General features: G+C 46.4%; 1 protein-coding gene across 16 annotated transcripts in view; it reads right to left on the bottom strand.

Annotated features, from left to right (window-relative positions):
* Positions 1-12,538, bottom strand: part of nlgn1 (neuroligin 1) — a 290,450-nt gene that overhangs the window by 110,616 nt on the left and 167,296 nt on the right. For all 16 annotated transcript variants that reach the window (XM_061825528.1, XM_061825529.1, XM_061825526.1 and 13 more), the window contains one exon: positions 11,052-11,318. In XM_061825528.1, the coding sequence (XP_061681512.1) occupies positions 11,052-11,318 (267 nt within the window). The remainder of the gene's footprint in view (positions 1-11,051; positions 11,319-12,538) is intronic.

The raw sequence follows: 12,538 nt of genomic DNA, 5'->3' as shown, positions 1-12,538 counted from the left end.
AGAGTCAGTCGAAACTGACACGTGGGCGTGTCTCGGGAGCGGGTCAGTTCCAACTGCCACGTGAACCTGCGTCAGCAGCGAGTCTGTCGCAGTTGTGACGTCAGCGTAGTTCGGCTGGTTCACCAATCCTTGCTGGACCTGGGCCGTGAGAGCCGCCAATTCGGCGCTCTGCTCTTTCTCCGCCTGCATTTCGCGGTAGAACGCATCGCGATTTGGCGGCTCCTCCTCCCTCTGGGCTGGAAGCTTCACCACAAGCTTTGGGTCTTCCAGTTTCACCATTGCCGGCGAGGAGTGGGAGGGTGAGGACGGAGTCTTTGTTGCCGCGCCGCGGGAGGTACAAGGGAGCGCCCGACCTGGATTTCTCCTATGGCCGCCACGCGGAGGTCCCGGGTAGATGGCCAAGCTGGTTCCCTCAAACGGATTGGTGTACTTGTACCCACCGGGAGAAGATGCTCGGGTGCTGGAAACGCGGGGAGGTGAAACAAACTGACTGGGATGAAAGATCGGACGAGCAGATTCATAATCAGAATAATTGGAGTCGTAATCCTGAAAAGTCAGAGTCCAGAAGAATATGAGGAGCCGGACGGGTCGTGGTCGGGACGGATTCATACCTCGCTGGCGGAGCGTAAGACACGGAAGCGGAGGACGTCAAGGAGCCTACCCGGATCGGACAGGCTTTGTCCTCCGACAGACGGTCTACTTTGCGTTGGTCCCGGCGACGCCGGGTCTTTCCTGCTGGGTCCTGTGTTGGCCAGTTCGTTCTGTCACGACCCATCGGAACGGGAGTAGGACCCAAATTCAGGACTTGGACGATGCAAAGTAGTTCGAGGAGAAACGTTCATTATTTCGTGGTCGGGGATCGGGCAAGGCAGTCAGATGCAGCATCGGTAGTTGGGACGTCGGGCGAAGAGAGCAGGGGAGCGGGCAGGCAGGAGTCGGTACACGGGAGAACGATCAAAGCAGGCAGAAGTATCAAAGGAGTCAGGCTTATGGGGTTGGTCGGAGAACAGGCGAAGGTCGGTACACACGGGTTGTCGATCTGGGATACGGGAGTACTCGAACGGGACATGAAGCTCAACGAACTGGTGCGGACCAGTCGTCATCGGGGACATATAAATACACAGGCTAATCAGTCCGCATGAGGCGCAGGTGTGCGCCTCCCAATCAGCGCAACCGCGCAGGCACCCGCACAGCCCGGGGTGGAGTGGCAGGATCATGGCAGTAATTTCAAATTTCAGTCTCATCACTCGATTTGATATTCTTTTCACCTCCAAGACACTCTTAGCCAACTCTTCCTTTAAAATAACCCCTACTCCATTTCTCTTCCAATCTAGTCCATGGTAAAATAATTTAAACGGTGCTCCTAAACCTCTAGCCTTACTACCTTTCCACCTGCTCTCTTGGATGCACAATATATTAACCTTTCTCCTAATCCTCATGTTAACCAACTCCTGAGCTTTTCCTGTCATAGTCCCAAAATTCAAACTCCCTACACCCAGTTTTAGGCTCTGCGCATTCCTCTTCATCTGCTGACAAATCCGTTTTCCTCCTCTTCTTTGTCTTCGACCCACAGTAACTGAATTTCCACCGAGGCCCTGCAGGTTACCAGTGCTGGGGGCCGTCATTGTTCACCTGGGCCAGTCCAGCACTGTATTCTTGAACGCTCATATTTGTTTTGGCACAGTTTTACGCCGGATGCTCTTCCTGACGCAACCCTCTGCATTTATCTGGGCTTGGGAACGGCCTACAGATTGCATTGACTTGTGCCCCCATATGGTTGAATTAAAGATCCGCATCATAATAACTTAATAAAGTACGTAAGTCAGGGGCACTCAATGTGTCGCTGCGCGTGGGCTTCCGTTAGCAGTGGCGCTGTCATGCTCCTGGATTCCAGCCCGGGCTGGGCGTGGCCAGCTAATCAGAAGGCGCACACCTGCGCCTCATGACCACTGATTAGACCCAGTACATATAGGACCCGGGGGACGACAAATACTCCGCTAGATCGTTGTTCTTGATGCCTCATTCCCGCACTCCTGTTTTCCTGACTTCTGCTCTCCGTGCACCGACCCACGCCTGTCCACTGACCACCCTCGTAAACCATCCGTACTAGTACTTAGATTGTTTGGACTGTCTACCGGATCTCAGACCTCGGACCGAATAAAGGTTTCCTCTGTACTGTCTGCTGTCTCTGGAGTCGTGCATTTGGGTCCACCCTTGAGCCCCGTTTCGTGACAGAACGATCTAGCCAGAACATGGACCCAGCAGACTCCGAAGCCATCCGCCGTGCGCTGCAAGTGCAGGGCAAACGCCTGGGCGAGCAAGAGGCTGCTCTCCAGGGTATGAATCAACGGATCCAGGAACCGTGGCTAGCTTCTCAAGCTAGCGCGGCCGCTCCTGTGCCTCCCCGTGCCGGCATCACTCCGCTCTCTCGACCAGAGAGGTTCTCAGGTGACTCCGGTAACGTCAAGCCCTTTCTGGCGCAGTGTGATCTCCACTTTGAGCTGCAAGCGTCCGCTTTTCCCACGGACCGCTCCCGGATCGCCTTCGTCATTTCCCACATGACGGGGAGGGTGGAGGCGTGGGCCACCGCCGAGTGGAGTCGTAACTCGGAGATCTGCCGCTCATGGGCGAGCTTCGTCTGCGCGCTCACCCAGGTTTTCCAGTACGCGGCTCCGAAACGCCAGGCGGCGTCCTCGCTCATGACAATTCGCCAGGAATGTCGCCGCGTGTCCGACTACGCCATTGAGTTCCGGATCCGGGCTGCCGAGAGCCGTTGGAATGAGGAGGCCCTCCATGACGCGTTTTACCAGGGACTGTCCCCACAGATCCGTGGCCACCTCGTTGCCATGGATCTTCCGCCTTCGCTAAACTCCCTCATTGCATTGGCCCTCAAGGTGGACCAGCGCCTCACTGTGCAGAGGCAGATGGAAGGCCTGAGGGAGGAGGAGAGGGAGAGTCTCAGCCCGGTTGCTTCCCGGCCACCCGTGTTGTCGGCTTCATCGGAATCCATGCAAGTGGAGGGGCTTGGCGGCTCAGCGGAGGAGCGCTTACGTCGGCGACGAGAGGGGCGCTGTTTCTACTGTGGTCGTTTGGGACACATAATCGCCCGCTGTCCGACCCTGCCGAAGCGCCCCGACTGTGGGATCTCGACGCCGGTGAGTGTGCGGTATACTGGCGCTAAGACGGAGCGATCACTGTTGCACCTCACAGTCGGTACAGAGGCTCATTCCTGCGAGGTGACCGTGTTCATTGACTCTGGTTCGGAGGCGAACCTCATACATCCGCGGATAGTCGCACCGACCCACGCCTGTCTACTGACCACCCTCGTAAGCCCATCCGTACTAGTACTTCGGATTGTTTGGACTGTCTACCGGATCTCAGACCTCGGAACGAATAAAGGTTTCCTCTGTACTGTCTGCTGTCTCTGGAGTCGTGCATTTGGGTCCACCCTTGAGCCCCGTTTCGTGACAGGCGCGGGCTGCCTTTTCCCCCAACGTGGAGGTGGGCTGGGTGGGGAAGTGGGAGGGTGGGCGTCTGGGATCGCACCAGGGGCGGGAAGGAGAAAGGAGCTCTTCCCCCACCGGCCACTGGTGTCTGGGCACCCCTGATGTAATTACTTAACCCGGCATGGGTCCTTCTGATTACGCTACATACACAAGATTGAACAATTGTGGGACAGTCATTTAGAATATTTCATCGGGTCCCTCGTCCTCCTCATCTCCCTACTCGTCTGTGTCTGTAGAGGAGTCTGTCGTCAGTGGAGAAGTGATCCGCATATCATCTAAATATGGCTGGAAACGATATGCTAAAATGGCCCCGTAGATTCACTCGCTTCTGAGATGTTTTCTTCCTCAAAAAGAGCTTCAGTCTCAGAAGCGGCGTCAGAAAAGTCTGAAAATCACTCTCGTTCATCTGCCATTGCATTCGGCACAGGGTATTTTCAATGCTAGGGATCCAGTGTGATGCTTGCACATGACGTCACAGACAAATATGGCCACCACTCAGATGCGGATTGTGTCGAGTCAAACTTATGCAACTTTGCGCTTTTATAAAACGCTCCCAGCACACTTTTTCCGACTTTTATTATCATCAAAGTGTTGGAACATTTGTTAGAAAATGGAAGATGCTAAACATGATGTTCAATCTCAATTGGAGTGGAGCCCTCTGCAAGATATCATCTCGTGGGGTCGCAATGATCCTTAGAAAGGTGATAAATCAGGTCAGGATTACACGATAGGACTTGGTCAATGACCTGAAAAAAGCTGAGATTTTGGGGAACAACCTCTTTCCCTCAGTCACAGCATTGAAGATGGGTCGTGGCTGGGTCTTTCAACATGACAATGACCCAAAGCACACAGCCAGGAAAACCAAGGAGTGGCTCCGTAGAAAGCACATCAAGGTTCTGGCATGGCCTAGGCAGAAAATCTTTGGAGGGAGCTCAGTGACAGCACAGAAACCTCTCTGATCTAGACAAGATCTGTGTGGAGGAGTGGGCCAAAATCACTCCTACAGTGTGTGTAAACCTGCTGTACAACTACAAGAAATGTTTCACCTCTGCAACTGCAAAACAAAGGCTACTGTACCAGATATTAACATTGGTTTTCTCAGGTGTTCAAATACTTATTTGCAGCTGTATCAAACAAATCGTAAAAAAAAAATAATAATAATAAAAAATCATACATTCTCATTTCTGGATTTTTCTTTTTAAATTATGTCTCTCACAGTGGAGATGCACCTACAATGAAAATGTCAGACCCTTCCATGATTTCTAAGTGGGAGAACTTGCAATATAGCAGGGTGTTCAAATACTTATTTTCTTCACTGTATCACACACAAAGGTTTCAAATCATCAAACCAATGTTAATATCACTCAGATAAAACCCAAGGAAATACAAATGCATTTTCTAAATTATGTTTTTTATTTACGATGAGGGAAAAAATTACAAATCTATCTGGATCTATGTAAAAAAACAAATGCCCAACCCCCCTTGTTAAAACACAGTCAATGACGAACCACAAATTTGGGAAAGGTGAGTCATACTTGTTGAATTAAGAAAACACTTTAATAGAATGTCAGGGAACGTGAGGTAGGCTTCAAGATCTCATGTACCAATGCATCATACCACGATCGAAAGAAATTCAAGAAGAAATGAGGAAAAAATGTTTAAAATTGATCAGTCTGGAAAAGGATACAAAGCTATTTCCAAGGCTTTGGGGCTCCAGCAAATCACTGTCAGAGCCATTATCCTCAAATCGAGAAAATTGGGAACAGTGACAAACCTTCCCAGGAGTGGACGACCAACTAAAATTACTCCAAGGTGATACAACGACTCATCCAGGAGGTCACAAAAGAACCTCAAACAACATCTAAAGACATGCAGACCCTGCTGGCCTCAGTTAAGGTCAGTGTTCATGACTCTACCATAAAAAAGCCACTAGCCAAAAATGACATCCATGAGAGACTTCCGAGGTGTAAACCTCTGCTGTCAGCAAAGAATAAAAAGACCTGTCTCACATTTGCTAAAAACACCTTGATGTTCCTTAAGACTTTTGAAGAAACATTCTGTGGACTGTCGAGTCAGAAATGGAACTTTTAGGAAGGTGTGTGGCCCATTACTTCTGATATAAAAATGGCACAGCATTTGATAAAAAGAATATTATGCCAACAGTGAAGCGCGGTGTTTGCAATGTTTAGGTCTGGGGCTGCTTTCCTGCCTCAAGACCATGACAACTTGCGGTGATTGATGGAACAATGAATTCTGCCGTGTTTCATAAAATCCTGAAGGAGAATGTCCAGCCGTCACTATGTGCCCTCAAACTCTAGCGCTCTTTGATCATGCAGCAGGACAACGGTCTGAAATACACAAGCAAGTCAACCTCTGAATGGCTCAAAAAAAAATTTAATTAAGTTTTTGGAATGGCCAAGTCAAAGTCTGGATTTAAATCCAATTGAGATGCTGTGATATGACCTTAAACGGGCAGTTCATGCTAGAAAACCCTCCATTATGGGAGAGTTGAAAGTGAGTGGGATAAAATTCCTTCAGAGCGATATCAAAGACTCATCACCAATTATCGGAAATGCTTGATTTCAGTTATTGCTGCCAAGGGTGACACAACCTATTAGGTTCAGGGGCTATTACCTTTTTCACAGAGTCAGAAAGGTTTGGATTTTTGGGGGGGCCTTAATGAATTGGATTGTTATTTGAAAACTGCATTTTGTAATGTCTTGCGTTGAGGCTGAGTGATATTAAAATTGGTTTGATAATTTGAAACCTTTGTGTCTGACAGATGCATGGTAAGTAAAGTGATGCTTTAATATCTCCAATTGACTAAACAGATTGCATTTACTATAAGGTTTACAGCATTTTTCAGCAAATCATGACTGTATGCTGATGATTCAAAGGTTCATCAACCTGACATTTTAAACAATTAATAATCCACATAACTTGCAGAGATATGTAAAGTGGTAAGAAAGGGGTTGAGAGGTGACTGCTGATTTCATACAGCCACACTATTTTTTTTCCTTTGTAAAAAAAAGTGTTTTTATTTTTAGTTATATTTTATATTTAGACAAATAAAATGGCTTTATTGACTTGTTAAAGTGCTCACTACATTATGGGTTATCCAAAGTGCAGTGTCATAAATCAGTTATGGACCACTGATATAAAAAAAAAGACTGGATAGTGCATACATAACGAGCGGTATGCCGATTGGTTGAAGCGAGTTGGCCGCCATCATGGTACTCCCAAAACGTGTCGAGGACATGGTTTACAGGTTGGATTGTGATGGCTTTTTTCTCAAAGTTTTGCATGTAGAATTAAAACTGGTCATGTGAGCTTGACATTTTTTCAGTTCTGGTAATATGAAGGATTTTTAATTCAACTTGGTAAGCCAAAAAAGGCTAAGTGCAAAGGAAAAACATATAATACCGTGACTAGTAAGAAACCTTGCATATTCCCGAGGGCCAGATTTCCGTGACATGTTAACTTTTCCCAAAATACACTGTAAAGCACTATCATCATAACATAGCAAAAAGCTCGGCATTTTTTATCATAAAAACATAAAATTTTAAATCAATCAGTTAGATATATTTTTGGAAATAAGGACTCGCAATGGGAAAATCCATGGTAAACGCATTGTTCATTTGTTGTCTGTGTGACGTCCTATTTCAGACTTTAAATTTTAATTTAAACTTGTTTCCTCACATTTGAAAATCAAATTCAATTTGCAGAGTTCTGTATTATGAAATTCATGAAAAATTTCACAGAAAATGTGTTTTCTTACTTATCCACTGATGAAGTTTGGGAAAAATATTTATATCGCTTTTTCGCGAAAAACCGTCAGCCTATAAAAGTGAAGCAAAAAGTGAACAGTGAACAACAACAACCATAAACAACACTTTGTTCAAGTGAATTAAGCTTATAAGAAAATAAATAAAACCATTTACAAACAAACTTTAACATTGTCAAAGTAAATCTTTCTAACTTTACCAGTGGTATGTTTTCTCACAGCCACAAAACTGGCGATTAACACAGTTAATCGCTGTCGCTGCACAGGTAGGTCGGGATGGTTGTTTTGGGAGTATCAAGCAGGTGGATGGCGACTTCAGTTTTGGTGGTCAATGAGCCATCCAGTCTTTTTTTTTTTTAGATCAGTGTTATGGACGTTAAGAACTGTCTGAGTGAACGATTTACCGTACTTAATACTGAAATAATATTTACAATTGTAAGAGTAATTGTACATAACATATTGCTTTCAAATTACAAATAATCTGTCTTTGTCCATCTATTTATGGCAGCGGCATGTAAAGACAGACAGAACAAATAAAGGCTGATGGCAGAGGGTGTATAATTGACTTGAACAGCCACTACTTGTGACAATTTTTGTAAGAGTTATTGTACATTTCCTCCTTTTAGATATATAACCTAGCGTGATCCTGCAAGGACTTAATTTACATACATAAAAGTACATTGCGTACGAATCAAGTTTGCTTACAATGGTCAAGAAGAGACTAGATTGTTCCTGTTCGTAATCGCAGCCTTGAGAAGTGAAGACATGGGTGCCTGCTGACATACTGAATATATGGCGCGCCTCCTGACGTACTTACGGCTGAAGACTCCTCCAAATGTTTGCAAATGCATTGTGTGTTACCCCCACCCCTTTTAGAAGTTTGTGTAAAAGGGACACTCCCTAATAAAAGGGCGGGAGGTGAGCGCAGTGTTTTCAGAACTGCTCTGAGACTGTAAATGGTTACACTCTTGTTTGTTCTCCTTGCGAGTAAAAAGATAACTTTGCTTAGCTTTAAGTCCCTGTTTTTTAAAGTTGGTCATAAGGGTCTGATTGTTGAGGTTTTCGCTCGGAGTGAGCAGGTTGGATAGGATTAGAAATGAGCTGATTGAGGGACAACCAAAGTTGAATGTTTTGGAGACAAGGTTTGAGAGAGCAGACTTCGATGGTTTGGACATGTTCAGAGGTGAGAGAGTGAGTATACTGGTAGAAGGGTGCTGAGGATGGAGCTGCCAGGGAAAAGAGCAAGAGGAAGACCAAAGAGAAGGTTGGTGGATGTGGTGAGGGAAGACATGAGGGCAGTTGGGTTGAGAGAGGAAGATGCACGAGATAGGCTAAGATGGAAAAAGATGACACGCTGCGGTGACCCCTAACGGGACTTGCCAAAAGAAAAAAAGTCATAAGGGTCTGATTGCTTTATAAACCTGACTACAACGAAAAGTGATAACTTTCAACGTAATCGTAGTCCAGACTGTGAACTGGTTTACCGCATTGTACGGCTGATGTCCCCTAAGTAACTGTTTCTCCCGGCCTTCAATCACCCACAAATCTGCTCATTAAACAGTAAGAGTAGTCTTGTCATTGTTTCTTACTCGGCATATACAAAATTACTGTGGTAGGAGCAATGGTGTGTGTGTTTGTATGCCTCCAATATCAAACCCCCACTTACTTTGACGTTGTCGTAGACGCATGCAAAATCATGCACACACACAGTTGCCTTCATGGACCATAATCGACATCAATCTATTTGTCAGTTAAGAGTTTTTAGACAAGTGTACTGAGAATAGTGTGCTTGTTTATGTATAGGTACTGTACTGTGTTGTCATGTCAATTCTGTACTAAGTTGCTGCTTTAACACTAATATTTAAGGTACTGCTTCGTTGATGTAAGTGTAACTTGGGTTGCGTACATTACCAAGTAATGGGTAGAGTTTTTTGTAGTGGATAAGTTAGATTCATGCCACTTGGCAGCTGCTGTTCTGAGAATTGCCAAAACTAACACCAGACTTTGATGCATTGGTGAAAAAACAAGTGATTTACAAAACAACACAGTTTCCATTATAAGTAAATCTAAGTATGATCAGTACAATGCTTTTTTGTTGTTTATTTTTCATATATAAGCATCTGCATGCGACTTAGCCCATCTGTCAAGTTTCAAACGTCAATGTCACCTCTGAGCAAAAAGACCTCATTGGAAGGTGTGAAGGTGAAAGTGAGGAGGTCTTTGAAGCAATCTTCAAGTCCAAGTCAGCAGCACGTTATCCCAATACACAGAGAGATGATGGAACACTGCTTCCCCCTCCTGCGGCCCCCACATGGTGGAACGGGATATCGTCAAGATCATTTGGCCTCAGAGAGGTGGTGAACAAGTGGGAAGGGGGACAGCCATTGCTGCTTCGGGCAATTGGCCTAAAGAACAATAGGACCAAAAAGGACAGATTTGACCCAAAAGGGGGGGACCCAGTGACTTACATCTGGGTGAGGAACAAGTTGTTCCAGATATTATCTTTATCATGGGAGTTCCGAGCTGTGCTTTGTCTGGTCCCTCACTTAGCCCTGCTTCACAGAAACTGCAGCACCTTGGCAAGGGAAAGGCTCACAGAGGAGTTAAGACAATATTCTCCAACAAAAAGGGATATCATTTGACTACACCTACATTAAAGGTCAAGTGTCATGAAATGGATGATTTTTGGTACATTATTAATGAAAAAACGTCAGCCAATATGGGCCCATGCGTTTTTTCACCACAAAACACAATTTTGACGTATACAGCTTTTTGTAACTCCCGCCATGAAAATCCTCTCAAGGGATTTGTTTTCGAGAAGAAGCAGGAAGTGACGTACAGGACAGAGGTGCCCCCTAGTGGACTCGTTTGTTTCCATTAGTTTTACTTCCGGGAAGGTTGCTCGTTGTTCCTTCATGTTAGCCAAAATGCCGGCTCATTGCATTGCTGGACATTGCTTGAACACTCGGGAGAATGGATTTAGCCTTCATAAGTTTGCAAGAAACCCGCTTCGTTGTGAAAAATGGATTGCAGAGGACGAGAGCTTCATGGGTTCCAAATAACAGGTAGGCAGTAATGCGCCCCAGCTCGACGGTGTTCAACAAGGACTGCGGCAGCTTTGAACATACCCCTAAAAGCAGCATGGCTCGGCTCCACCTCCTCCTTATATGCCACCACGCGCAGAAAATCAGCCACACCGGCTGAGGCGCCGCATTTGGCAGTCACTCCTTCTGCGAAGGCTGCGCGTCGCCGTGATGGCTCATCTCCGCCGCGGAAGTATATCGGATGGGGATGAGGTTTGGCCATGATCGCGTATCATCTGAATATGGCTCGAAACAATAGTGTAATATTGCCCAGAGGCCTCGAAACAATAGTGTAATATTGACCGGTAACTTCACTCGGTTGTGTGGTCCTTTTCGAAAAGAGCTTCCGTGTCAGACGGGGCACGTTTGTCTCCTATAGTTAGGGTGCACCGCGTGTTTTCATTTGCGAATGTCCGGGTGACGTCACGGATGAAGGACGCAGCCAATATGGCGACCACTTGGATATCGTAGAATGACACTTCTGCAACTTTGCGCTCTCCGCTCACATTTATTTTTCCATATAGACATTGCAGTGAATAATGTTATATGTATTTTTCATTTCAATATCTATTTTAGAATGTTTATAGTTATGGCACCTGGGCTTTAAGTCCTCATGACAATATTGAGCGAAGACTAAATAATAAACCAAACAGTGAAGTTGAAAATCTTTTTTTGTACCTTGCTCCATGAGTATCTGCGGGTCATCAGGGATTACATCACCATCAATAACAGGACCAAAGGCAATGTGATATCGTGCTGGCTGTATGTCTTGATCCACCAACTCTTTGTAATGTTTTCTCTGAAGACAAGCCACGAGCTCGACTGTGTCCTCAAGATTACACCCAACTTTGCGTGCCAGGGTTCTAGCATACTTAGCCGGCTGGAAGCTGACAGCCCAACTTGACAGCGCTGTGCCACTCTGGGTGATGGCCCTTTGAAATAGGCCTGGAAATATTTGAAAAACAGAAAAAAAAAGAAGAGGGGAGGGGGTTAAACTTTGTCAATATTTTTAGTTGTGTATTTTGCATCTTTCCGAACTCAACAAAAATACAGTATGTAACAGTCAACACCCCTGTCTGCCATTATGTAATTTAAGGCAGCATTTTAAAGTTTTGTATGTTGCATTTCTGTGATTTAAAGCGCCACTGACATAAAAAAAACATGAAAATTAGTATGTTGTTTACCAAAACAAATCATATGAAATGGAATCATCTGTTTGTTCACAGCACGCCAGAATGTTGCCGTAGATAGATTTTTTCATCTCGCGCCATGAAATCTGTGGACTGTGTGGAGTTGAAGAAGAAGCCAGAAGTGACATATTTTGCAGACACCTACAGCTGCAGAGTTGAGTGTATTAACCTCAGGTGAGAAATTAGCTGGTTTTTTTCTGTGTGTTAGCCATAATGCAGGCTCGTTGTGTTGTTGGATTTTGCCCGAATACTTGGGAGGATGAATTCACTCTTCACACATTTCTTATTATTTGTCGTGAAAAAGTCAATTTCAGCTGCAGGCGCCACCGCGACATGAGCGAAAGGCGGCTGTGGTCAGGTGCCGCCGAGACAGGAGCGAGAGGTGGCTGAGGGTCGAGGGCCACCGAGGCTTGGGCGAGAAGCAGCTCAGGGTCAAGGGCTGCCGAGGTTTGGGTGAGAGGTGGCTGGGGCTTGGGCGCTGCAAAGGCATGGGCGAGAGACAGCTAGGTTTCAGTCGCCATGGAGACTGGAGCAAGAGACAGCTGGGTTCAGGCGCTTCAGAGACTGGAATGAGAGGTGTCTGGGGTTCAAGTGCCACTGCGATGTGAGCAAGAGGTGGCCAGGGTTCAGGTGCCGCTGAGATATGAGTCAGAGGTGGCTGGGGTTAAGTCACCGCCAAGTCGTGGGTGGGAGGTGGCTGGGGTTCACAGGCACCACGGAGACTGGTGCCAGAGTCGGCTAGGATTCAGGGACTGTGGAGAATGGAAAGAGAAGCGGCTGTGACTCAGGCACTGCCGAGGCATGGGCAAGAAATAACTGGGTTTCAGGTGCCGCGGAAACTGGAGCAAGAGGTGGCTGGGAGTCAGGCACCGCCAAGACAGAAGGGGGTCGAGTGCCAATGAGGCTTGGGTGAGAAAAAGGTGAGGGTTGAGGGCTGCCAAAGCTTGGGTGAGCTGTGGCTTGAGGTCGAGGGCC

The sequence above is a fragment of the Syngnathoides biaculeatus genome, chromosome 7 (genome assembly GCF_019802595.1).
Source record: "Syngnathoides biaculeatus isolate LvHL_M chromosome 7, ASM1980259v1, whole genome shotgun sequence".
Classification (NCBI taxonomy): domain Eukaryota; kingdom Metazoa; phylum Chordata; class Actinopteri; order Syngnathiformes; family Syngnathidae; genus Syngnathoides; species Syngnathoides biaculeatus.
This window is presented reverse-complemented; position numbering and strand designations above follow the sequence as displayed.